Source organism: Vespa velutina, chromosome 23, assembly GCF_912470025.1.
Source record: "Vespa velutina chromosome 23, iVesVel2.1, whole genome shotgun sequence".
NCBI lineage: Eukaryota > Metazoa > Arthropoda > Insecta > Hymenoptera > Vespidae > Vespa > Vespa velutina.
In genome coordinates, this window is record NC_062210.1 from 3380120 (window position 1) to 3407999 (window position 27880).

At 36.2% G+C, this 27880-nt stretch overlaps 4 protein-coding genes across 11 annotated transcripts in view; all 4 read left to right on the forward strand.

Annotated features, from left to right (window-relative positions):
* Positions 1 to 383: 383 nt before the first annotated feature.
* Positions 384 to 3272, forward strand: LOC124956636 (zinc finger protein 678-like). The gene is made up of 3 exons (XM_047512703.1): positions 384 to 575; positions 916 to 1192; positions 1281 to 3272. Exons 2-3 carry the CDS (start codon positions 926 to 928, stop codon positions 3192 to 3194), a joined length of 2181 nt encoding a protein of 726 aa, XP_047368659.1. The 5' UTR covers positions 384 to 575; positions 916 to 925; the 3' UTR covers positions 3195 to 3272.
* A 200-nt stretch (positions 3273 to 3472) lies between these two features.
* LOC124956634 (aftiphilin) lies at positions 3473 to 8857 on the forward strand. 7 transcript variants are annotated; one of them, XM_047512699.1, is made up of 9 exons: positions 3473 to 3721; positions 3853 to 3913; positions 4150 to 4264; positions 4383 to 6253; positions 6399 to 6611; positions 6685 to 6822; positions 6904 to 6964; positions 7154 to 7285; positions 7459 to 8857. In XM_047512699.1, exons 3-9 carry the CDS (start codon positions 4162 to 4164, stop codon positions 7989 to 7991), a joined length of 3051 nt encoding a protein of 1016 aa, XP_047368655.1. In that variant the 5' UTR covers positions 3473 to 3721; positions 3853 to 3913; positions 4150 to 4161; the 3' UTR covers positions 7992 to 8857. The 7 variants fall into 7 exon arrangements, with proteins under 7 accessions (XP_047368655.1, XP_047368654.1, XP_047368653.1 ...); XM_047512698.1 differs by having other exon boundaries at positions 4153 to 4264; XM_047512697.1 differs by lacking the exon at positions 3853 to 3913 and having other exon boundaries at positions 3473 to 3725.
* An 803-nt stretch (positions 8858 to 9660) lies between these two features.
* Positions 9661 to 14574, forward strand: LOC124956749. Of its 2 annotated transcripts, none has more exons than XM_047512950.1 (3): positions 9661 to 9815; positions 10222 to 12760; positions 12836 to 14574. In XM_047512950.1, exons 1-3 carry the CDS (start codon positions 9766 to 9768, stop codon positions 13049 to 13051), a joined length of 2805 nt encoding a protein of 934 aa, XP_047368906.1. In that variant the 5' UTR covers positions 9661 to 9765; the 3' UTR covers positions 13052 to 14574. The 2 variants fall into 2 exon arrangements, with proteins under 2 accessions (XP_047368906.1, XP_047368907.1); XM_047512951.1 differs by lacking the exon at positions 9661 to 9815 and adding an exon at positions 9844 to 10153.
* The window catches only part of LOC124956746 (amyloid beta A4 precursor protein-binding family B member 1-interacting protein-like), a 97131-nt gene continuing 83700 nt past the window's right edge, over positions 14450 to 27880 (forward strand). Inside the window, exon 1 of the mRNA XM_047512946.1 lies at positions 14450 to 14574. The gene's annotated coding sequence lies outside the window, so the exon portion shown is untranslated. The remainder of the gene's footprint in view (positions 14575 to 27880) is intronic.

Below are 27880 nucleotides of genomic sequence, written 5' to 3' on the forward strand. Positions count from 1 at the left end.
AATCATGCTTATTAATTCACATTGATAAGAATTAAATAAAAATATATTTGGACAATAAATAGAAACAATTTTTTATTGATTATATATAATCGTAATAAATTTTATTTATTCGTGAATATTTAATATTGCTATCTCAGACTACGTATAACTAAGCAACCAATCAGAGAAAGTTTTATATGAAACGTAAAAATTAGTTTAAATTTCAAATCATTAAACTATCTTTTTTAAAACTTTATTATTATCAATTATAATATTATTTGGAAATATATTTGTGTTTAGATTAATAAACATATGTTGTTGTACAGGTATAGGGTATTATTTAATTAAGAATTATTTCTTTTTTAAAGATATAATTAAATAATTTGGTTAAATTTTAATAAACATTGATTACCTCCATTTTTGTAATTCGTGTTGCTTCAAAAATTAGTAGATATTTATTTGTTTCTTGTTACCAAGACAATTTATTTACGAATGTTGTCTTAACGATAGTAAGCTACTAAAAAGCTTTGTAATTCAAGAACATTGAGTTTGCCATGAAAGAATATTTGAATATTTGTCTTCTTTTCAAGGAAAAGGTAATCTACTCCAATTCTTACTTGACAATTTCATTTGCCTTTTATTGTTCACTATAATTAGAAATAAATTAACAGAATTTTTCCAAAAAATATATTTCAGTGACTTTTATTAAAATTATTTATTATTATTGAGAATCCAATTAACTTTTAAATTAAATAATGTTTTCATCTTTTAATATTCTTTGTACATTGTTTTATTATTAATAATGATTTATTGTAATTACAATCTTAATTACTATCTCAAAACTTTATAAAATCAATTTGTGAACAATTATAATTATAGGGGAAATATATTTTTATTAATAAATATTATATTATTATATTTTTATATATATTATAGTAACAGAAAAATGCTAAAGTCAGAATCTATGAGTACTGTAAGTGATAGGGAAGATGATATTGATGATTTAGATGGTTCCATTGTATGGTCCCAAGAGGATCCTCTTTCTCCTAATGAAATATTAGAAATGGAACCGGGAAGTGCATTAATGAGAAATGATGTATTTTCTCTTTGTCGATTATGTGCAGGAGAAACTCCAAACCCTATATATATATATTCTGAATTGGGAGAATCGATGAAATTAGCTCATAAAATGAACACTTGTTTGAGTATAAAGGTATTATTAAATAATATGATTTTAATAATTTCTTTACATTTTTCTTATATCTCATAGTAATCTGATAACTTATAATAATATATTACAGGTAAGGAAAACAGATCCTTTACCTAAACAGCTTTGCATTGGATGTGTTGAGAAAATAAATTGGTGCGATGAATTTGATATTCAATGTATCAAAGCAGAAGAAACTTTATTAGAGATTCTTAAAGAGAAGCAATCCTTTAATATTACAGAATCAGCAACAGATAATGTTTTAAATAATACTAAATCTTGTCCTCTCTGTATAGAAGGACATATGAACACTTGTCAAGATGCAATACAGAATCCAAAAGAAGTCGAATTATATGATAGCGATATTGTTTTGGAAAGTAGTGATGAGGAGAAGATATTTCATAATTTCAAGGCTGATTATGAAGCAGGAAATCGATTAATTATGTTACAATGTTTAGGAAGTAAGCAGAAATATTTGAAGTGTGGCGCATGTATGAATCTGTACCATACAAAGGAAACTTTGGATGGCCATAAATGTAAGCCAAATATACAAAACACTTCCAAGCCATATAAATGCTTTTTATGTAATGCTACATTTACTTTCGAGGAACGTTTAAATTTTCACATGCAATTTCATAAAGGTGCAAAAGCACTGTACTGCGAAATTTGCAAAATTACTTTTGGCAAAGAATTAAAATTATATTATCATTATAAGCGATATCATTGCAAGGATATGACCGTTTCATGTTTGCAATGTGGAAAATTATTTAGTAATCAAGAGGAACTTAGGATGCATGTGTGTGTTGATGGTAAGAATAGACCACATGTGTGCGAAGTATGTAATAAGGGATTTTCAGATGGATATACTTTAAAGCGACATGTAGTAACGCATCTACCAGAGAAACCATATAGATGTTCTCAGTGTTCTAAAAGTTTTACGCAAAAATCGAGATTAAATAAACATACAGCTGCACATGGTATAATTATTGAAAATAATCAAACTATATGGAAGTGTGTTCGCTGTGGCGCAGCTTTCAATTGTTGCGATGATGCAGATAATCATTATAAAATACACGAGGATAAAGTGATATTAATAGAAGAATTATTAATATCAAAGATATATCATTGTGAATTTTGTAATATGCATTTCACTGATATTGAAAATTTAAAGAATCACCAAAATCAACATGTTGTAGAAAGGCCTTATAGCTGCAATATATGTAAGACAATTTACAAATCATTCGCAGAAGTTGTTTTACATTGGAAAGAGCATCCACGTATGTTCAAAGTATTAACTGTATTCTTATGTGATATATGTAATAAAGATATGAAAGAATTATCTCTTCTTTATAAACATAAACAAAAGAGACATCAACATGCACCGCGTATTTCTGAAACTGGTAATATGAAATATATATGTGAACTTTGTGGATCTATATTTGATCAAAAAGAAAATATACAAAACCATGGACGTGATCAATGCTCGAAATTCCCATGTGATATATGTGGTAGTTTATTACCTACTGCAAATTCTCTTAATGCCCATAAAAGAAGGCACAGCGGTTTAAGACCGTACGTGTGTAACATTTGTGGTAAGAGTTACACTCAATCTAGTCACATGTGGACACATAAAAGATTTCACATGGGAGTAAAACCTTATGCATGTGAATATTGTGATCAAAGATTTACCATAAAGCCTGACCTAGCAGATCATACAAGGAAAAAACATACAAGAGAAAGACCTTTCAAATGCGACGTTTGCAATAAAGCTTTTCTAACTGGATCTGTATTTTATCAACATAGATTGATACACAGAGGCGATCGTCGATATAAATGTCATTATTGTGAAAAAGCGTTTACAAGAACGGAAGCTTTAAACAATCACATAAAAATTCACACTGGGGAAAAACCGCATGCTTGCGATGTATGTGGCCGATGTTTCCGACAAAAGGGCGACATGAGAAAACATCGACGTACTCAACATAATGCCAAACAAGAAGGACAATGAAATGTAAATGTTTTAAATTTATAACAAATTATTTCATCGATTATAGTTTGTGATATTTTCAATAAACAGTGAGATCTATATTTATAAAATAAACTATTTGATTTTTTCGTATCGTTTAGATTAACATTTAACATTTTTATTTTTAGTAACATTGACATATATTTCGAACTAATTTCTATGAAATAATAATAAATTTTAACTAAATTTATTATAAAAATAATATTGGTACGATATCTAATAAATTTTGTAAAACGCGCGTGTCACAAATGGCAGGTGCGCAGATAGCAATTGCGTCGCAATAGTGCGGAGAACAGGTGATATTCCTAATGTCTCATGACTTTATCACTGTCACGTATTTAATCGTCATACGGACGATCATCGATATTTAGTATTTGGCTGTGACAGTATCAATTGTGTAAAAAAATAGGCGATTTCCTTAAATTATTAAAAAATGAATAGTCTAATTATAAGATAAAATTATAAAAAAGTGCTCCTAATTTTTTGGAGCGGATACGAGATTTACTTGTGTAAGTATGTACATCTGTCAAGGATCTTTCTTTATAGACAGTACACATATAAATAAAAGCCAATTAGTTGTTTTACTACTGATAATCGAGTTCTTTCTTCTATTACATTATAACAAAATATTTTCCAATAGAATACAAACGATGTGTAACCTATAAATACAGTGTTCAATGTATCTACCATGTTGAAATATTGTAAGGAAAACATTCAATATTTTTCAGAAATGTATTATATTATTTAAGTAAGTCCATGTAGGAAATATGTACATTAAAAAAGTCACTTTTAAAATCTAAAATTAACATTGTAATATATTATATGGGAACACAATTTCAATCCAAAAGTAATAATTCTATAGTATAAGTCATATGTATAGGATATAAAAGATTAATGACACTTGAGCATTATTAATTTAATTATTTTTAATTTAAAGCAGGTTTGAAAGATGGCTTTCCCACCTTTAGTCAGTTCTACACCTCCACCTTTGGATAATTTTGGAGATTCGGATGAAGATGAATTTGGAGATTTTACAGCTGGTGGAATCGATGGTATGATTATATTATAATGCCAATTCGTTATGCAATTCATAGTTATTTCAATTGGTTATTTTCATTAAAAATTTGTATATAAAATTCCTGTATTATGATAATTTTTATTGTTTTACAGGCTTATCCATTACATCAGATTCACCACATAAAATTATCACTCCTATTCAAACACCAATAATGTCTGAAAATGTTTCACCAAAAGTAAATGGAGTTAATTATTCTCCATCATCTAATATATGCTCTAAAAATGATAGCATCCTTAAATGTAATATTCCAGATGATGTTTTAATTGTTGAGAAAGCAGAAGATATTGTGAGCAACATAGAATTACTTGATAATTCAGATAATAGTAGTATTAAAAAAAATAATTTTGATGATGATAGTATCATTCAACACGATAACTTAAATCTATGTAGTGAGAATGATTTAAAAGCTACAGAAAACAATAATGATACTTACGATCTTTGTACTCAGGTCATCTTAGATAAAGTAAATTTTATTAATAAGAGTGTAGTCAGTAGCAATAATAGTAGCTTAGCAAATAGTGTGAAGACTGTGAGCGAGCATGAAGGTTCATTAAATAATTTGGAAGTCAATGATGATGTAGAACCTTTAAGCCTAGATTTAGATGACCCCACAAATACATCAGATGGATTACAACATCTAGACAATGATTTTTATAATTATGAACAATTTAAAGATTCTGCAGACTGGAGTAGTTTTGATAATAATAAAATATTGCATAAAGAATTGTCAGTTTCACAAGCAAATTGTCTTGATCTACAGTATGAAATTGTAAGCAATTCATATAACGATACAATTGTTAATACAGTCAATGATACTCACTTAGAATGCAACTCGATGGATGAAAGAGTTAAGAAGAATGAAAGTAATAAAAGCATTGACATTACGACTGAGAAGTGTGATTCTATGCAAAATAGTAAAACATTATCCGATTCTCTTCCCTTTCAAGACAAAGATGTAAAAAATGTTGACATTCTTCCTCAATCAGACTGTGATTTAACTGTTGAGGAGGACCTTAAAGAAATTGAAGATACATTTGATAAAAATGAAACATTAAGTAATGATATTGTATATACCTCTTTCAGTTCTGGTTTGGGTATAGATAAAACTGTAAGGGACAAATCAAATATAGGTTGTAAATTTGTAAATAACGATATTGGTACCTTGCCTAATATATCATGGAGAGAAAATACAAATCTTGAATCAAATGCATTTGATACGCTGGATATAGTAGAGAATGTTACAAGTGGAATAGTTAATAATAAAAGTATGATTGCAATCAATGAAAATACGTTTGATGTGAATACAAATTTAAATAATGAAGAAACTTTCATAGAGTCTGGTTTAATAGATAATAATTCGTTCGATAAAGAAGATCCTAATTTTACAGATTTCAAATCTGCCCAAGATTTTGATAGAGTGTCAATATCTGAGTGCAGTTTAAATGTCATATCTGATAATTTATCTAACACAGTACAAATTGAGGATGACTTATCCAAGTTATCAAGTGAAACGGATTTTAGACAAAATCTCTCATCTTTTGTAAACGTATCACTGCCAACCAATAAAACATTTTCTAATCATGTACAGGCAGAAAATAGTGATGTAAAAAATAATTCAGATTTGGAATGTGCCACGTATAATGATAGAACCTGTATAGAAAATTTCGAAAATGATGCTTTTTGCGATTATCAAGAAATGCAGCAAGAAAATGCAATGCCAATACACAAAAAGAGTGATACTTTTCCAATACTTTGTAACACAGAAAATGCAGACGATGATTTTGGTGATTTTACGAATTTTTCAAGCATGGCAGATGAATGGTCACCTAATGTAGTTGATCCCAAAGTACCTGAAACTGATGATGACTTTGGAGAATTTAATAATTTTGAATCATCAAACAGTACAGTAGAAACACAACAATTTAGTTTGAGAGAATCTATGTGTCGGATAGAAAATAAGAATGTGAGTTTAGAATATATCAACGAAACATCTATTAGCTTAGTTTACAATCATTCAGAATATTAGCATTTTTACCGCATGGTTGTTTCTTTTTTGCATGTTATTAATCTATATTTTTATTATTTTGTAATCATATGATTATTTCCAGGCTGCAAACAAGATAGAAGATATAGTAACAAATATGTTTTGCGTGATGCCTACGCTTCCTGAAACTGATTTAAAACCTTTAATTACGAAAACAGATAAAATCTGGCAGTGCTTGAAAAATGTAGAAGAAACTAATGCTTTAACTTATCAATGGTCTAATAGTACTAGTAACAATGTGCTTTTAAACGCACTTGGCATTGATTCGCGTAATATTGTAAGTATACTTTTTTTCTTTTCATATAAAGTATATAACTTTTAATAAACGATAAATCTTTTCTTATTTGCAGTTATTTGGGCCAAGATGGAATACTAGCGTCCCAAGATTTGCAGCTAATCTTGGTTTTACACCTTTGGAACCTATAAAAGCTTCTGTTGATTCTCCACCATCTACCACGAATAAGGCACAAGGAGTGTCTACTTCGGATGTAAGTGTATAATAATTTACAGATAATTTAAATGAATAGAACTTATTTAAAGCACAATTAATGTTTGAAAAATTATACCAGGAAGTACCTGCTGCCCAATTTGATTGGAATAGTTCAGGGCTTGTTAATCCTTTAGATGCTAGTAAGTATAAATTGTTTCAAAGAAAATTACTACAATGCATAGTGAAAAATAATCTATATGTAAAAATGCGGAGAATATGAAGCGAAGATTGCTTTGGCTTTTTAAATAAAACTATTTTTCTAAGCTATGCACGCATATATAAATGTATATAATACATCCTCTTAAATATCACAAACAATAATAATACAGGTGGTGGGTTATCAGCTCTTCTACCATTGGATTTATTGTGTCCGTTTGACCCTCTACTAACACCCCACTGTTCCACATATTCCGAATCCTACCATCAAACAGCTGCTTACACACGGGACTCCATATATTATTGTAAGTGGTAGTGCTAGCATTCCTTTACCCTTGCACTCTATAACTTTTACAAATGTATTTTCTATATATGCTGTCCATAAAAAAGTTTGAATATACCTTATATAGATGATACTGTATTTATTTATCATTCATATTAATATTCATAAGAAATATTTACTTTTATTATTGAACAGATTCGTCAGATCCGACGGTTATCTCCGAGAACAGCAATTTACAATCCATGAAAATATCAAATAAAAGTACTTTGAATCCTTTCAATAGTGGATTGAATGATAGCTTAAAGTCTCAGAAACAAATGCAAACGGGCAAAATGATCGAACCTCTACCAGGGCCACACATGATCGATTGGAAATTAAAAGAGGAACATGAAATAGGGGGTAAAGGAAAAAGTTTTTCGCATAAAGTATTAAAAAATGCTCCATCAATAAATAATAAATCGTTCCTAGTAAGCAGTAATGCTACAAAAAGTCAAGACTTATATTATAAAAAGTCGTCATTGTCAAGAAGAGAACATTTGCAAAATGCAGAACATGTCACTGTGGATAGGTATGGTAGACCTATGTCCGTACACACAGAGACAATGAAGGTTCTGAATCAATTACCAGATTTATCCTTTTTAAGTGCTAGAACTTTATTATTTAATCGTGAGCAAAAACAAATTGTTCAAGACTTAGGTGCCATGATAAATCGGAAAATGCCTGGCTGAGTAACGTCGGTCTGAATACGAGTTTGATAAGGTAACATGAACAGAATCGAAAAAAATTTGTAATAGATACTCTCAACAATCAGTATAATCAAAAAATCTTCTGCTACCTTTCAAACCTGTGTTCAGACCAACCTCTGATCCATCTTGGCTCTTCCATGTTGGTATCATTGAAGAAGTTATATCCTAAATGATATAACTGATGCTTCGGTATTTTACTACTTATTGGCACACAACAATGCACTTGACATTCCAAGATATGATTGTTTGTGATTATTATGAATTGTTGTTATTATAGTTATTCTTAAAAGTATTTCAATTTGTTTTACAATTGTAATTTAATATCTTGTTTCTTTTATGGACAATTGTCAAATAGTTAAGGTAAATATGTGTTTACTTTCTTTTATATAGGTCACATAGTCACTAAATTTCAGTACATGAAAATAGTACATGAGATATTTGTTAATATTGTTTCATTTGACCATTTTCTAGTCTACACAAATTGGAAGAAGTTCCACACATAATATATGTGTATGTGTGTGTTAAATTTTGTTAAGATATACTCATTGCAAATCTTTACCTAAGATAATACCTAAGAGTTTGACCTCTTTAAAGTATTATCATATGATTCTGTATTTACGATATTGCATGTTGCTACTTTGCAACATGTTTGTATATTAGAGTATTTAAAAAAGAATGAGCAAAAGACAGATAGATAATTTTCCATGCAAATACATTACTTTTACACTCGAATAACACTGTTATCCCTATTCCAATATAGAATAATTATTATATTCATAAATATTCATGTCAGTTAGGGCAAAAAATACTTAAGTCAGAAAACAGTGGCTATGGTTCAATTTAATCAAGAAAGAAAGAAAAATAATGCATTCTGAAACTATTAGCAAAGAAAAGTATTTAAAACGTGATGTATATACAGATACATATACACATAAACACGTATTTTTATTTTTAATGCTAAGGAAGAGTGCATATTTTTCTTTGCTTCAATTATTTTAGACATGGTCTGCATACTAATTGTAAGTCAATTACTTTAGATCCAAACCAGTTTTAACTGTTAATACATGTAATAAATCTGTCAGGTGACAATTTCAAAAAATGCCCACATTTGTCCCTTGACATTTTTATTACATTTTCTCAATTTCTATAAAAAAGAAAAAAAAAAAAGAAGAAACTAGGACGTGATACTTAAATATGTCATAAATAGCCTTTACATTGATTACCAAGATATTAAAATACTAAAAAATTGCTATTACTAAGTTCGTTATTTATTAATATTAATATTGTAATATATTATATATATATTTTATGTAAAATATTGTCGATAATAATAATACATAGGAAATCATTGAAAAGAAAATAGTATTATTTTTTTTCAGACATTATATATTGACATTATAATTATTTAACTCACTTTTAAGTATTATCCTTTTAAAATAAGACTTAAGATATAAATTGGTATTATATAATTTTATAATTTTTTTGTTTATTGTTATCTCACATTTCAATATGTCATATTTATTATGATATGTTATGTTTTATTGTTATTTCAATTTGAAATAGATACATGCGGTAGATGGCAGTAGTGTATCTAAAAATGTAATGGCGGCATTGGATCGCGTTGCACCTATTCGACGCATGCGTAATTAACTGGCGTATGGTACGAGTGACGCCATTTTATAACAAAGGATTTACGTTTCAAATTGAGAAGAGTTCGTAAAATCGTCTCTCAGTGATATACTTTTGCCGAGTTAAAATGATCTTCAACCAATCACATAGCAGAACTTTTGGGAAGCGTTGCAAAAAGTAAGATTACTGTATATAAGCATTGACATTTTCCATTCCACGATATATACATATACATTATACTATGTACAACATATTGCGTGTTACATTTCGTATACAAAAGTAGCATGAGAAAAGATTGAAAACAGTGAAAGTCATGAATTAATTTGTATAACTTGAATTTATAATCGTCTTATGAGAAACTAAAATAGAGATTTTTTTCTCAAATTTTTATTTTATACCATTTTTTTTTTAAAAGTTTATGATTTTATCATCGACCGAATTGTACGACCTAATAAAAAAATATTACAATATATACAATATATACAAACAAACTACATATTATTTTGGTACTTTATGTAAGTTAATTAAAAATATAATATAATATTATTAATATTATTGTTACAATACAATTTTTGTTTTGCAGTTTTACGAATAAGAAAGATAGAAAGTATTTGTTTTCTCAAGAGTTATCAGTGATGATGAAGGCAAGCGGAAGAAACTTAAGGTCTAGTAAGACAACAACTAACAAAACATCTACTAATAAAATTAATAGATCTACATTGAAATCTGGTACTACAATGGAAAATAAAAAGACAACTATAAAAACCTTACGATCAACATCTAAAAAATCTGATTTAATGAAAATAGAGATGACAAGAGGGAAAGAAGAAAAGGAGATTGTATCAAGATCTAAAAGAAAAAATACTACTGGAAATAGAAGTACAAAACGCATAATTTTAAGTAGTAAAAGAAAAGCAAATATTCCAGAGGGAGTGAAGTTAAAGAATAAGTCATCAAGTTTTCGACAAATGTCTTTAAAAGAATCCTTTTCGAATCAGGAAGCTTTGTCCAAACGACTTCGTCCAAGAAAAGAGAGTAGGAATTATTGTGAGGATTCTGTATTACAGAAAACAAATATTGTATCTCAGGAGAAAAAAGATATAGAATTAGAAGATGAACCAGGAGTGAGTGATAAGTTAAAATTGCCTGTATATAAGTCTGTGAAACTTAATGAAGAATCTTCAAGGAATGTGAGTGATATATATGATTTTAAATTCGATGAAAATGATTCGAAAGAGAAATTAGGAGGGAAAAGAAAAAGACGTATTGTTAATCGGGTGGGACAAAAGAGAGTAAAAAAAACTAAACGTACTAGACAGAAAAAGGTACCACAGGTGATTGTAGAAAGATTATCAAGTGATGTAATATCGTTATGTACTACGAAGAAAATTGAAGATAATAATGAACAAAACCATGTGTTATTACCATCAATCAATATCGTAGAAAAATTTGAAGGTGACATTGAAAATCAAAATAAATTACCTCCACCTGTTGATGATAACAAATTTGAAGCTGAATCTAATAATGTGCCAAATTTAGAAGGAAATCATTTGCCATCAACACAAGCTATTTCTGAAGATACAAAAAAGCACCCAAATACTATCGTATCAAAATCTAAAATAGTTTCTATCGAAAATCTTAACAATAATGAAGTTTTATTAATCGATACACCAGTAAAATCAAAACCAGACAATTTTGCTCCATTTAGGAAAACTAATGTATTTTGTAATAGAGTTAAATCTCATCAAGAAAATACGATAAATGATTCATTAATTAGTAAATCTTTGTCACCGATTAAAAAAGCATTTGTAAATTTTGACGTAGGTAGTCCTTGGAGATTATCACCGATAAATACTTTTTCTCAAGTGAAGAATTTATTCCAAAGTACGCCACAACCTAGGACGCTAGAAATATTACAAAGTAAAATATTGCAAAGTAAATCAAATACAAAAGATCAAGCTATAAAATGTTTGGAGACCGTTAAAAAGAATGATGTATCAGAAATAATTAATGAGGATATAAATAGGCAGAAAATTTGTGATAAATTTAACTACATAAATAGAAAAGTTGGACAAGCCATTAGGAAATTTGGAACAGAGATTACAAATTTAGATAATTCTGTATCAATAAATAATAATACTGTAATTACTGAACAGTATGAAGAAATGGCAAGCAATAAGGAATTAAGAGTTTCAAATAAGGATTTGCAGAATACAATTGGTACTACATCCATGGATTCTTCTGCATTCAATGATACAAACGAAGATAAAGAAAATGCTGCTCCTAAATCTCCTTCAAAGTCTAAGAAATTTTTAAGAAAGAGATTGAGAAAAGTCACTAATACGAGTTCTTCTCCTTTACACAAAAAAAGACATATAAAGGATAAGGAAAATTTAAATATGCAATCACAACCTATTAGTATGCAAACATTTAGTCACAATGGTACTTTGCCACATGCTCAAGAAGAAAAGCAAGAACAAAGTAAGGAAATTTTTGAACCTCAACCTGGACCATCGGGCTTACAAAAATTGAAGTCTCCTAATCAGAAACCATTACAACAAACAAATTTAAATGCTTTCTTAAACATAACGGAAATGCCTCAGAGTACTAGAATAAATACGGCTCATGGTATTTTCTGTGATGCACAATCAACGCCTATTAATGGTAAACATGTCAAGCCTATAAAAACGATAGCTGATACAAAACGTATGGAATTGGATAATGCTTTTGGATTTAATGAAGATACTGGCGACATGATTTTAGATATATCGCCAATTTATTCTGATTTAACGAGTAACAATGTACAAGATAGAAATATTTTGAAAACGAATGTTAAAGAAACGAAAAGAATATCATCACTTCCTATGAGATATTTTCCGAAGGAAATGAAAAAAGATACAGTGTCAAAAAAAGTTGCAAAAACCGCTGGTGAAAACAATGAAAAAGGTAAAGAGAAGGAAAATGTAGTAGTAGAAGAACCTTTACCTGAGATGAAAAACAGGCTCATTGATACAGCTGCTTTTTCGGATACTTTCGATGTTTTGGGAGAAATAAAAGAGGTAAAGAATGATACAACAGATATGCCATTGTTTACCGATCTTGAGCCTACTCATTTTACGGAGGTTTGTATCATTATAATATTATCATATCTTATCCTATGTTCGAGAGATTAATCTATTTACTCGAATATTATTTAGCCTCCTACGCGTTCGTACAAGAGGAAACGTAACGTCACATATAATTTCTCTGAAAGTGGTAGCGAGGAAGACGAAGAAAATAATCACGTATCAGAGAGAAAAAGGAAAAAGCATGGAAAATTGAAGAAATACGAAATACGAAGAATGGAAGAATGGGTGAAAAGTATCAATGAAACTTTTCAAGATATCGATCATCACGAATTGGTGGTGGAATAAAAGTATAAGAAAAAGGGATCAATTATTATAATATCTTTATTTTCGTATAATGTATAATTTCTTTATTTTCGTTTTATCGTAGGGCCCTATTTTATTTTCGTTTTTATCATTCAATTTTAATAACGTACCGCGTAAGGTTTTTATAATTATTTTAGTTGTAAATGTATATGTATACATAATTTATCATACTTTATATTTTCCTAGGTCCCTCGTTGTTTATACATTACCATACATATTATTGTAAGATTACATAGACAACTTGAAAATGATATTAATATATTTATATCTGTTGAAAGTAAATGAAATATCTTTCATTTCATTATATAGATCGTATAGATCGTATAGATCGTAAAATGTTTAGAAAAGGATTAGAAAAAAAGATTAGAAGAAAAGATTTAAAAAAATTTTAACATTTTAATCGAAACATATGTATCTAATTTTTTTCGAGGGCGACAATGCATTTGCAGATGCATCGTCGTTCTCGCGTTTCTTTATCGAATGAGTCAAGTCGGTAATATTAATGATCGTATTTCATTAACCATCAGGGAAAGGATCTACGTGGATAAAGGAGAAAAGAAGAAGACTCACGATCGATAACAGGGAGCAGAACAGTAAGAATAAAGGATCAGCAGTTTCAAGAAATTGTCGCGAGGGGGCATTCGTGTTACGTTGCAGAAACGAGAGGGTGGGGAGGTCGTGAACGATGCGCGCGCATCGGGCGAAGGGGGACATGCGCAGGAATACGGGCGAGTAGCACGTCTGGACGGTTAGTGCATGGCGGCCCGAGGCCCGTATCGATATCGTCGTATCGCCCACCACTCGAGCTGACGTCCCGGCCGGGCACGAGTGCGTGCGTGCGTGCGCGCGGTGCGCCGGATTTCTCTCTCTCTCTCTCTCTCTCTTTCTCTCTCTATCTGTCTCTCTTTCTCTCTGTCTCTCTGTCTCCGTCCGTCCATCCGTCTCTCTCTTTCCATCCGACCTATCTATCTATTTTTCTCTCTCCCCTTTTCTCCTTCCCTTTCCCCAGACTATTTCCCTCTCTGTCTTCTTGATCTCGCACATCTCTTCCTCCTTACGCGTTCCTTGCGCGATTCCTTTCCTTTTATCATCCTCATCGTCGTCGTCCTTCTCCTCCTCCTCCTCCTCCTCCTTCTCTTCCTGCTGCTGCTGCTCCTAATAACCAGCCTCCACCCTTTTTATTTTCCATCTCCCTTCCAGTCGTCTCTCTTTTTTTCCCTCCCCCCTCCCCCTGCGACCAACCTCTTCAGGAGATCGCGCGCGCGCGCGAGCGACCGTTCGACGCGATCGTGGCGCGTTTTGCGCCAAAGTGCGCGACCGGCTTAACGCACACGTTCGTTCCTTCTCGCGTCACGCGAGTATCTCGTGTCCCGATCGAGTAAGTGCCTCTGTCATTTCCTCTAAGACCTTCTTTATCCTTCTGGAATTCCAGGACAGCGAGCTGCTCTGTCTAGGATAAAAGAGAGAAAGAAGAAGAGGTGAAGAGGAAGTATCACGTCCTTCCGGTGAGTCCTTCCTTAAATTGTTTTATCTTCATGTCCTGTACCTCGTCTACCTTACCTACGGCATTTCCATCAAAGCCATTTCTTTTCGTACGAAAGCCTACGAACAGGAATTGTCTTCGCGAGTTAATACTCGAGTCGTCGATGAGTCGTCCGGTCTGATGTCATCGTCGTTCAATGTCAAAGGAAGTCATACCTATTGCGTGTCTTTCGAAACGTCACACACTTTCCACACGCATTCTAGTCAAACGTCACTCTTTGCGCACGTTACTTTTCCGTCACGAGCCGAGTCAAGTACACTTACTTACAGTTCCTTCCATATATATATATATATACATATATATAATATATATATATATATATTATATTCCTCTGCTTACAAGAACTTGCTCGAATACGCGATAAGCTACGATCTCCTGACAAAACCTCTCATAGGAAATAGGTAAAAGAAAGAAAGAACAGAAAAAAAGAAAAACTGGTCTCGCGAGATATCAAGGCAAGGATCTTTTTTTTTTTTTTTGCTACGAGAGGAACGAATCAACCATTTCCTTCGATGTAACTGATTTTTTATTCCTATTTTTCTTTCCTTTCCCCTCCCCTCTGCCCCCATTTCTTTTTTTTCCTTTCTTTCGTCGTCTCTTCTCCCTTATCGAACCGTCATCTTGCTGTAGTCGACAGAAAGAGAGCAAAGAGAGAGAAAGAGAGGAGATGTACCGCGAACGAGACGGCTTTCCTTCTCGTTTTCATTTCCGATCGGTGCCAGGAGAAGAAGGATGGTGATGGTACTGTCGCGAAGTTGGACGTGCACGAAAGAACGAACCGGGTGCTCGGTCGGCTCTGACACGCTGCCTAACGATCCGGAAAACGTTCGAGGGGACGAGAATCGATTCGTTCTTCGTGAATGCGAATACGTCGATCTCTTTCTCTTTTTCGCTCTCGTGCCTAACGAAAAAGAAAGGAGAGCACGGAAAACAGTATAATACTCTCGAACGGCAGCATCCCACTCACTGTCGGTCACGCGTTATTCCACAACGGCGTTCCCAAACGACGCCACAGGTGTGGTCGTTGACTCCAATACCGAATGCTCTCGTACGATCGCTACCGATCGATTTCGAACCGATAAAGTATGAATATTTTCATATCGGAGAAAAAACCAAAAAAAAAAAAACCGGCTTCGCGATGATAGATTTATCCGATCTCCATCGAAAATGTCTTTGATTTTCTCTGTGAAATCAAACGACCTAACATGGATCTTGAGAAGACGTTTCGAATTGATGTTATTTCCTTTATCACTTTTTTCTACGGCCGAGTCTTCGGAATACTGATTAAACGAACTTTAACAGGAAGTACGAAAAATGTAGAACGACGTAGAACGATTCACGATTACTAGGTTATCGTTTCACACATTCGTCCTATTTAGTCTGGTAATTATGTAGTAGGACCTCTATACTAATTATAGATTAAACGTTTATAGGCAGATTAGATTAGATAGGAGTTAAACAACAAAAGAAAGGGGAAAAAAATCATGGGAATGGTCTGGGTCTATTTTTCGTTTAGATGACCTATATATCTCGATGCTGATAAGAACGTTAGTATCGTCAGCATCCTTAACGTCGTTGGAGAGTTTCAGTTTATGGGAAAAGAATTTCATCGTTCTTACGAAAGATCCTGGGATGATTAATCCACAGGGACGATATTTAAAAGTTCGTTTGTGGAAAAGCTATCTCTGGACATTTAATTCGACGATACTCGTTGTTGTTCATTAGATTTCATGAAACGGTCGTACGGGTTACGCTCGATTTACTCGTTTCCGGAACGAATCGTGTCTATTCTGTATTCCTGTACATTTGCACGACGACATGTATCGCTCGATGTAAACTCGTAATCGTTCCATAAATGATTCTATTATTTTTGTATCGTCTGCTCGTTCGTTCGTTCGTTCTTTGAACCAACAATTTCTACAATAGTTTTCACGTATAGACATTATTTTGACTCCTAGTTCAAGAGATTTCTAGATGTCTAAGGATTCGAGGAGGATCAACGACACTCAAGCTATAGGGAAGGCTAATTCGAGAACGGACTTTCATTTACGCTTTAAATCGAGCGAAACGTGACGTCCAACTCAACGATAAAGGGAAAGAGAGAGAGAGAGTGAGAGAGTGAGAGAGAGAGAGATACTCGTTTACAAGATTCTAAATACATCTATTCGGACAATGGAGCTACTTTCGAAATACGAAAATAGTCGCGTTTATCTGGTCGTTAATGTATTAGCTCGATCTTTGAGATAAATAACGATATGGTCAGTCGACGCGTATCAAATTAGATAGAATCGAACGAGTTTTTTTTTCCTTTTTATATTCTACGCTTCAATTACGCATTTCTATTGAGTTCTCGATTGAATGGATAACATGGAAGACGATTAAAATTGAAAAGAGAAAACGATCTATCTAATCGCTCGTTATCGGTTAAAACTTATATTGTTCCTTATCATCGAGCCACGCGAAGATCCGCTATATTTACTGAGCTCTCTTCACGAGCAAACTATTTTTTAACTACGTAGATAATCTACCTCTCGTAGTTACGGTAGTACCGGAAACGGAAACGAGGAGGCAGGTATAGTATGCGCGTCGCATCGTAACCTCGCCTCGGATGTTACCTTCGTACATAAGCCAGAAGAACCATTTCGCTCGGTCTATTAACAATAATACGCCGAGAAAATCCTTTATCGCTTCGCATCGGAATGGAAAAGAAATGTTAGGGAAGATTCGTATTTCGAGATTAAATGCGATAGAGTTTAGGCCAGAAATTCGTTTTATCGTCGGGGCGAAACCGGTGGCTCGTTTTTTATCGAATAAAACGAACGGTCATGGCGAGATACCGGACTCTTTCCAGCTTTTCCTTTTTTATTTCTCTCCTCTCTCTCTTACTTTATCATCGAACATAGAGCGTCGTATCGATCACGCAACGGGGATTCAAATTCCACGGATCCGCTCGTACAGATCGGTCTAGATCGCGCGATAAAGCTCTCTTTCTCTCTCTCTCTCTCTCGTGGTTTCCAATCATCGTTGGTTCGCTCGTTTGGATATAACCGAGATATTCCATTATAGCTTAAACGATATAATTACGTTCCTATCTGGAGTCTCCTTCGAACAGAAACTAGATGGAAACGAGATGGAAACGAGATGGAAAGTTCATTTAGATCGCGATAATTCTCGTTAGAGTTTCCACGGATCATTAAGGTATTAAAGTAGAAAGACAATGACCGAGCTCTGGAGAGGAGAGCAAGAAAATCATTGGAGTTAACGCGGCGATACGCATGCACGCGTTTGCTTCTCCGCGAAACGAAACAGAGGCACGTTTATGCAGAAGGGAGAGTAGCACTCTCTCAAGTCAGGAGAGCGGTCAATCGAGTAGTAGCGAGATGGAAGTCGACGTTACGAAAGTTTCCTCGAAGAACTCGGAAAGTTCTCACCTAACGTGTCAAACCAATCTTCTTCGTTGCCCTTTAGTAATGCAGCTTTCTTCATTTATTAATGTCTCGCGCGTTTCAATGATCGACGCGCTGAACTTCTTTCAGCCGACGAGCATGAAATTACTATCGCGCCCACTTTCCTTTATTAAACGAGCAGGGCGACTACACCTTTAACTATTTTCCATCGTTAAAACATTTATTTATCGTCTCTCGCGAGAAATTAATTATATCTTTATATCTTGGAATATCGTCTTTCGCGATCATCGACTCTGCCTCGTCGACTGTGCACCTTTATTGACCTCGGTCATGACCTCAATAGCTATATGGGTGCGGGAAGATATCAAAGAACGTCGTTGGACGGATCCTTAGCCTCGCCCTATCCTTCTTCGTCTCTATCGTCTTCTAGTTGCTTCTTCCCTTACTAGAATGTTGATATTCTTATTCGAGTCGATAAAAGGTCGCTTTTCGAAGACATAACTGCTTCGGCTATTAATAGAGTCTCTCCCTTTCTCTATCTTTTTTGGTTCTGGCAGAAGCCCTTCGTCGATGCATACACGCCACTCTCGAGAGACGGAATGTTCCGAACGAGGAGACGAAGGAGAAGAGACGACGGCGGGTGTACATATCGTGCGGCCTTTTTGCCGCACACCGGAGAAGCACACTTGTGCGGTTCGTTCGCATACGTGTTCTCCCTCTCTCTCTCTCTCTCTCTCTCTCTCTCTCTCTCTCTTTCTCTCTTTCTCTCTTTCTCTCTTTCTCTCTTTCTCTCTTTCTCTCTTTCTCTCTCTCTCTCTCTCTCTCTCTCTCTCTCTCTCTCTCTCTCTCTCTCTCTCGGAACCTCATCGTGCGCGCATCCCCTTTTACGCTGGGCCCTCGGCTCAGCGCCCAGACAGAAAAAAGTGTCCAATAAAAATAAGTCCTTAAAGTGGTTCCCGCTAGTGTGCGCGCGCGCACCAACTCTTTCTCTTTCTCCTTCTATTTCTCTCTTGATCTTTCTTGTTTTGCGTTTTCTTTAATCTCCGTTCACCATCGGGTGTCGAGAAAATTTATTTTTTCTTCTCTTCTTTTTTCTTTTTTTTTTTTTTCTTTTTTCTTTTGCGGAAGCACCTAAGCAATAAAGTATTGGCTTTACGATATCTTTGTTACTTCGAGCCGATGAAAAGCCCAGTTTCTTTCTCTAGTATGGCGAGTATATTTTTTTGTTTTCATTTTTCTTTTTCCCTTTTCTTTTTTTTTCTTTTTTTTTTTTTTTTTTTGTATCAAGAAAGACTTTTATTTTTGTCCCAGTTGCGACGTACTTTATCACGTCCTTCGGGATTATATAAAATATAATCTTAGCTTTTCGATTGAGTTTCAGCTTTGAATCTTTTGTCGTCTACGTGAATCATCCTCCATCGTGATATATTATCGAGACTCTCGACAATGTTCCATGGATGAGAAGGAGTTCAATAAAAATAAGTACCGAGTAGTCGATAAACTTTTTTTTAATCTTCTTTTCTTTCTTCCCTCTTTCTGACTCATCGAAGTATATCGGACCAGTCTATATCCGACAGTTATGAAAGAGTTGGAGGATCGTTCCTGCCACTATTGCTATCTTAAACATTTTTGATCTTTAATTCGTGAACTTTGTTTCTTTCGAGAATCGAAAGCGAACACCGAGACGTTCTCTCGGCGTTTATGGTAGCGGAACGTTTCGAATGTTATCGCAGAAGCTTTAGCGCATCGCTTGTGTGCCGTCGCTTATCTCGAATCGTCGTCATTTGCAAACGTCGCTGCATCGTAGACGCGAAAGTATATCCGCGATGCGTAAGTACGCCTTCGTAGTCGCGATCCTCGAGCATCGCGATAACCTTACCGATTCGACGACGATACTAAGAGAGTCTTAGTCACGAGTTTATTCTTTTTCTAGGAAACATTTCTTTTTTCTTTTCTCTCTCTTCTTTTTTTTTTTTTTAAATAAATTTTTCCTTGCCAATGAATAGGACGTTCGAATCATTAAAAGCGTTTTTCACTAAATTGCGAATCAATTTTATCTATTCAATTAATTTCATTCACGAGCATTTAAGTAACGTAAATGTTTCTTTGTTTTCTCTCTCTCTCTCTCTCTCTCTTTCCGTTTTTACCGTTTCGTCAAAGTTAATGGAATTCAATGGAGCATTAAACGCATTACGAAGCTTGACAAAGCCTCGCAGTTCTCCTAAGAGGCTGTTTGTACCCTCGCTTGCGTTCGACACCTCCCTCTTAACCCTTTCTCCTTTTTCGGTCGTTTTTAATCGACGATAGTTAATTCTCAAGTCTCGGGAAGGGTGTTTCCTCGGTACTCGTCGAGCTTCTGGCGGACCTTGCGTTTATCGCGAATGTTTGCAGGGTTTATCTTGGCGCACTTTGGAATGGTGGAGTGGCCGAGCTGAGTTAGTCATGACCGTGTGCGACCCTCGGATTAGAACGACGACGAGAGGTATGTACGTTTCACACGAAGGATCAAAGTACCTTTTTCATTGACTTATCGCGTCTTGAAAAAAAAAAGAAAATAAAAAAAGAACGATTAAAAATTTTACAAATTTTAATCGATGTTCTTTTAAATCAATTTTCTTAACGTTCTATCGAAATCCCTGTAATTTATACGCGAATACGCTTAATAAAAAGTATACACCTGTGCGATAGGACGCGTGCCTTCGCTAGTTTTCAAACGGAATAGGACGGTACCTTTCTCGTGCCTTCGAGTAGCACCACCGCGTTCGAGAAGTTACACGCGATTTCGTCATTCGTTACACGATGCTACGGGCACGCACGCACTCACGCACGCACGCGCTCTTAGACCGTGCCGATAGCGAAGAGAAAGTAGCGGAGGTCTTTCCTCCACCTGCAAAGAGAGCGAGAGAGAGAGAGAAAGAGAGAGAGAGAGAGAGAAAGAGGGAGTTCCTTCGATTTTCCTGGCCTCGCGTGCGACCTTTCCATATTTTCCCTTTAATCGCGTCCTCGTCCTTCCTCGGCTAGGATCGTCCTCGTTCGTATTTTTTACTTTACCAGAGTTACCCGTCTCTATTTTATTTTCCACATATTCTAGCTTATCTATTATTGGATTTTTATCCAATTAACACGCTGGTTGATACAAAGTACTGATACTTGTATTAAATATAGAAACAAGAGCCGATGTTATAAAGAGGGTTCACACGATATTCACTTTTCTACGAGCTGGACTGCGATCGACTAACTTTTTCCTGGAACAACTAAATAAAAGTAGAAGAAAGAATCCAGGGTGGAAAAGAAAATAGCAATCATCTCGCCAACTGTTCACCACCGCGTTATCTTTTCGTTTAATCGGTTAGAAAGATTTTCTTCGGTGCAAACGTCTCGGAATTTACCGTAGAGAGTTTTCACAGCTGCCCCGTTGAGCAGAAGGCGAACAGCACGCCGTGCCGCTATATTTACTACTCCCTTTCGGCTTTCCGGTTTCCCTGTTACCATTAACGGCAGCCAATCGCGGAAGTTAGTTAATGTATATACGCGGCCTATTATTAGAGCCCTTTCGGCTTGCGGCTGTATGCTCCTCCTTCTCCTTACTCGAAAGGGTGAAGAGAAGTTATTCGCTCTTACACCGATCGAGAGATCCTTTTTCGACTTTCGAAAAGTCGATCGACGTTCGCGCGAGTAGTCACGAGTCCAAGTCGTGCTTGCGTTCGAGTTCTCGAGAATGCTTACGCTTATAGGTGTGTGTGTATATATATATATATATTTATGTGTGCTTTGCGGTGTGTTTGTGTGTGTATGTGTGTGCATGCCTCCGCGCGAGAAACGAGAAAACGATCGATAAAACCCAACGGAACGCCCCCATTGTTGGTGGAGAAAGGAAGAGAAAGAGAGAGAGAAAGATGGAAACTATTCTCTCTCTTTCTCTCTTGCTCTCTTTTCCCTCGAACGAGAAGAATGCTGTGATGAGAGAAAGAGAGAGAGAAAGAGAGAGAGAGAGAGAGAGAGAGAGAGAGAGAGAGAGAGAGAGAAAGAGAGATTTCGCTTAACCTTTTCGAAAGCACGATACGAATAGAAGAAGTCGAGCAGAACGTAGGATAAGCGAACGAGAAGAGACGACAGGTTCATCGAGCGAAATGAGCATCCAATGTCGATTGAAAGTAATCGGCGAGGACTTACCGCGTCGAAGTCTTAAGACGAGAAGAATTTTTTTGACTCTGGGAAATCTATCTACGATAGCGAAGAGTTAGACAGAAAATATGATGTTCGAGTATCTCGAAATGATTCTGACGCGACTACGAAATAATATTCTCTCGTAACGCATCAAAATCCGACTGTAACTCTAGCGAGTGGTAATATTTAAAGCTTAACGATAAAACGTATCGTCGTTTTACGTTCGAGTTGATGCGTTTTAAAGCGCATTCCATGGAGAAACGACCATCGGTCTCTCTCCTTTTAGTTTTCTATTCTGTGCGGTCCATTTTCAGTGTTCCTTTCCTCGCCTACACTCTCTCTCTCTCTCTCTCTTCTAGAGAGATCGTATCGTATTTTCTTTAACGTTCGTTGTCGCGGAACGTTAAGGAGTAAAAGAGATACACGTTTGGTCGTTAACATGGCTCCTCTTCCGCTATGAGAGTAACGATTGCCCTACCGACGTCTTTGTTTCGGTGTTTACCACTTGCACGTTTTACGTGCGTTCAACGGCGCGGAAATGAGGGAGAGAGAGAGAGAAAGACGGAGATACGTTTTCCTCCGATTTCGCATAGTAACCGAGTTCGGATAAAAAACCGACGTGTCGTTTCAACCAAATTCGCTTCCTCTGGCTAAACTTTTTTAAAGTTACAAAGAACGCGAGCTCATTGCCTTTGTTACGTTTCGGAAGAATTCGTATTTTTTCCTGCTAAGCCCTTTTTTTATCGTTTTCATCCTGAAGGTACACTACCACTATGTGTGCCCACGTTTTATCTCGTCGATATCGATGGACGATTTACCGTCGCGTAGGTACATTCGTCCTCTTTCGAGTTTTACGATCGTGATTAGAACTTAGTCGAAGCGTGTACAATTTCCTTTTTATCTTTCGAGCGTAAGTGATTCGACCCTCGATCGGGACCCTTTTCTCTTTTCTTTCTTTCTTTTTTTTTTTTTTTTTTTCCCCACGTACCCACAGGTTCGACGTCAAAATTATTAATTAAGACGATCGTTACCAATCCCTATTCTATTTTTATATAAATGGAATATGCGAAAATATTGCTTGTAGATTCAACAGACAGGAAGAAGAGTCGAGGGCGGTGCAAGGTGCAATTCCGATACACGTACTCCGCACGTACCTATAGGTACTTTGGAGTTACCGGTGGGCGTTTACGGGTTTCTGGTTTATTCGAATCGATACGAGTCGACTCGCCGAGTATCTCGAGTTACTCGTAGACGCGCGTATATCGCGCCAACAGGTTGTTAACAACGAAGTCACGGACGTGAATCGACAATTAAGGTACGGCCACGGCATCGAGTATTCGAGTCGCACGACTCGCGTGGGCTAGATCGCTAGCTCCCGTCTTTTGCTCTCCAAGGACACAACTTCTTCTCGAACTTTTCTATTCTTTCAAAGATTTGCATCCTCGAAGAAGCTCGTAATTAACGTCCTTGTTCCATTTAACGACATAATTCTCTTCCTGAATTAGAGCTTTCCGCGGGTATCCTTTGGAAAAAGAAGAAGAAGAAGAAGAAATTATTCTTCAAAACTACGTGATTTGCATTTCAAATGTCATTTCGAAAAGATTCTTAGGTGAAGAAGTTCATTGACCCCAAACCTAAACCATTCCCGTTCGATTTCCATTTGAAAACGCGTTCTTTATACGCGACACCGATCCTCGAAGCAAACTGAACTCTCTACGATTTCCGAATGCGTACTTCCTCGTCGACAGGAAGTCTTGGCTACCTTCGTGGCACCCACGTAGCGACTTCCACTTGGTGTCTCAACCCGGTGTCGATGGAGGAGTTGCTGGAGTAGGAGCAAGAGGAGGAAGAGGAGGTTATTGTGCGCGACGCTCGAATTCGCGTAGGAGGATGTGTCGAGATATCGCATTCGATAGGAGCATCACGCTTATGTAGACGTACCTTCGGGCGTATGCAAGTACGAGGGAGAAATACGACATGGGCGTTTCTTTCGACATCTCTTCGCTACCTCTTCTTTCCTCGTGGGAGACTCTCTTTCTTTCTCTCTCTGTCTCTTCTCTTCCTTTCCTTCCTTCCTTTCCTCTCGTCCGAGGAATTCATTAAGATGTATCGTTGAAAAGCCGTGAACCTCGATTTCATCGATCGTCGTCCTTCGACGTTGAACAAACGGTACAAAAACTTGCAATCTTTCTCCTCTCCTTTTCATCCGTTTCTCCTTCTTCTTCCTCTTTATTTTTTCTCTCTTTTATTACATGCTCTTGATTCTTGAAATGATTTAATGCCAGGAGGGGGGTTCTCGCTCTCTTGAAAATGAAATAAAAAATATTAAAGAAAAAAAAAAATGCGTTTACAAGTTTTGACACGCCCTGCGTGTTTCCTTATCAGGCACGTCGACGCGACGAAAAGGCGGAGCTGGTGTGCCTACACGACTGCGCGTAGGTGCATTCGTGCAGGCGAATTCATACGGGCAATACGGTAGTAGACACCGGCCAACCTTTTCTTTGCCCCGTACTTATTATAATTTGTGAGGGAGTACAAAGGCAGAGCACGAAAAGCGTCTTTGCTCTGCCGCTTTGTATCGCTTTTAATTGAGACACGAGTTCTATTTTTTTTTCCTTCTCCACAAAAAAAGATCGTCCGTTCGCGAGATTCAAAGCGATATTCGATACGATACATATCGTGTACATATCTTTTTTTGTTCTTTTTTTTTTCATTTTTGTTTCATTTTTTTTTTTAATCAAAGTAATATGAAAACGTCGACAGAATGAAAAATATCGTTTTATTTTGCTTTCATAGAATCGCCTTTTATTCGTTTCGAATCACGAATCGAGTCGCTTGCCGTTCGACGGTCGCGATGATTATTTTATGAAATTAATTAAAAAGTTGAAACGTCGAAGATCGCGACATCGTCACAAACGGACGTCTCCGTTAAAATATCTTTTTAATTAGCCGCGGGCGGAGTCTTTGCGAGCAAACGTTATATTTTTATCGGTAGGTACCACGCTTTCCGGTCAGAAAGTTTACAGCCATAGTAAGAGTCATACGATCTATTTCGATGGTACCACGGGATATATCGATAACGTGCTCGACCGATCGTCGACGTAATTAACAAGATTACGCTCTGTAATCGTTCGAAAGATACGGTATCGTTGAGTTATTCGAGACTTTCCTTCGTTCCCTAGCCACCCAATTACGTTTCGCGGCCTTTGCCAGATCGAGAAGGGTAGCTCTCGGCCTCGTAAGGGCGAAGTCAAGTTTCTGTTGCTACCGTCGACGGGTCACGTTTTTTTCTTCTTTTTTTTTTTTTTTTTTTTTTCTATAGTAGGGACGATTTTTAACGAGGTGTCCGAAGTGTCCAAGTTTTTCACGGTCTAGATACTTCCTCTTTATCTCATTTACCTTTTTAATCGAACGATTGTCGACAAAGACGAAAAAGAAAAAAAAAAGTACTAGATTCCGTTTTTGATTTAGTTTGGTTTTATTTTTTTTCGCCGAGAATACCCGAGGAAAAGTATTTCAAGGGCTTTCGAGCTTCCGAGCGTAGAACGAAGAATTAATGACGAACTTCAAGGGAAAATCCGTCGTCGACGCGTTGAAACGCGGAAGCGGTAGAACGCTCTGGTCTAGCTTAGTAATTAAAGGAGTTGGTGGAAGCCAAAGGGATTTCGTGCCCCCGGCACCCACCACCACCACTACCACCACCTATCGCGGTACGTAAGTGCAGTTACTGCCTGACATTTTATCGGCCAAAGGAAGCATGTTATTACGCGTTAACCCGAACACGAGGAAATGATAAACCTATCCGGCGTCTTTTCAACTCGTCACTTTGCAACTCCCTTCATATCTTTATGCGGATATTAGAATTTTTATTTGGGAAACTTTGGCCGTCTCTCGAATCAAATTGTTTCGAAATTGTCTCTAGGAAAAAGAATATTATTACGCCGGGAAGAATATTAAGAGCAAAGAGATGTCGGTTATTGCTATCGTGCTCGAAATGTTGTCGACCTCTCGCATAGAACGACTCGTTCTTTGCGCCTCGACAGCGAGGCGTTGGAAGAATGTAGAAATGCACTGTGCAAACAAGTAAACTTGTTAACGCTTAGCAAGTGCACCGTTTTTAATCCAACATGCACTCGTGCCTTTGCGGTTTCGAAGTTTCCTCGTCTATCGGTTTTCATTCATATTGCGTTTCTCACGTTCGAATGTTTCGAATGAGGCGTATTTAATTTCAATATCGACTTGTTTATCGTCGTCTTCAAAAGCAGCCGACTTTCGATTGACGCCAAGAGAAGTTTATGGACAGAGGATAGTTTGAGATTTCAAAGCACTCACAAGGAATATTACTGACGGAGATATCGAACTCGTGTTTCTCGGAAATACCAAGTTCAACTCGTTTCTTTCGTGCATCTAGTTTCTCGTTCGGTGCTTCCCACACAGGTAATACTACGATTTCATGTTTGCCCACGTATGTATGTATACGCGTACATACGTATGGCTGTCGTCACGAAGCATGGTGCGTACACCTACTCGCTGTTTATACGGTCGCACGACTCGAAAAGAAGTCTGTACAAATGTTGCACGTATGCAGGTAGCTTCTCGCTAAAGGAAAACGTGTGTGTACTTAATCCTTTATCCATTCGCAGAATTATTTCAACGGACGCGTGCAACCGCAAGCCTCGGTATTGCATAATGCGTTGTATTCAGAAAAATGATTATTTATGGAACATGACCCACTTTTTTTCTGAATCGACAAAAAGTGTCGCGAATTACTTTATACATTTTTACGATCATTCGCGTAAGATTAAAGGACGATTTAGTTTCCGGAGATTGGATTAATTAGTCGAGCTCGGTGCGAGTCTATTAAAGCTATTGAACTTAATATGATCTTAAATAAGTCGGCTAGAAGTAGTTTCTCGAGAGTCGACTTTTTCTCAGTAATTTTGTGCCACTTTTTCTCATAAATTTAATTCGGATTTTTTAGTACTTCATCGTGCTAACGAGTCTCGGTGAATTTCTTTCGACGAGGAAATATCTTTCGATCTTGAGCGCAAAATCAAAAGAGAAAAATAATTGCGAAGGAGAGTAACGAACTAGAGTTTCGGGGGTGGATATGAGCGCGAGCGCGAGCGCGATCGCGAGTTAGCAACGTGTCAAAGCACATAAAAAAAAAAGGAAAAAAAAAAAAGAAAAAAAAAGAAAAGAAGAGGAAACGACGATAGCAGACGAACTATAGTCGAAGCGAACGTGGCGAAGCTAGCGTCCCCTCCTCTTCAAGTTCCGAGTTTCTCTGTCTGTCCGTCCCGTCGTCGTCCATCTCTCCCCTATTTCAAAGACAGGGAGAAAGAGAGTAAGATCTAAAGAGGATTCATCGTTCCTCCTCTTTTACTCTCGGGAAGTACCGGCTAGGGACAAGCAGCTTTTACCGATCGAGTGTTTCCGGGCGTGAGCTTAGAAATCGCGCGTAAGGGAATCCAGGAATGACTTTCGAGCTCTCCGATCCCCTTTTTCTAACGTACCTACATCGAAATATCGACGATTAACACCCTCTACCGTCGACGAGAGCGTGTCGTGAAGAACTTTTGAGGACGTCTCTCATCGAGATCGCTCGATTTTTACGCTCGAGGACTTGTTGCTCCGATCACGTATGCGCACGTATGTCCATCATACTCGACACTTTTATTCTATCTTTCCTTT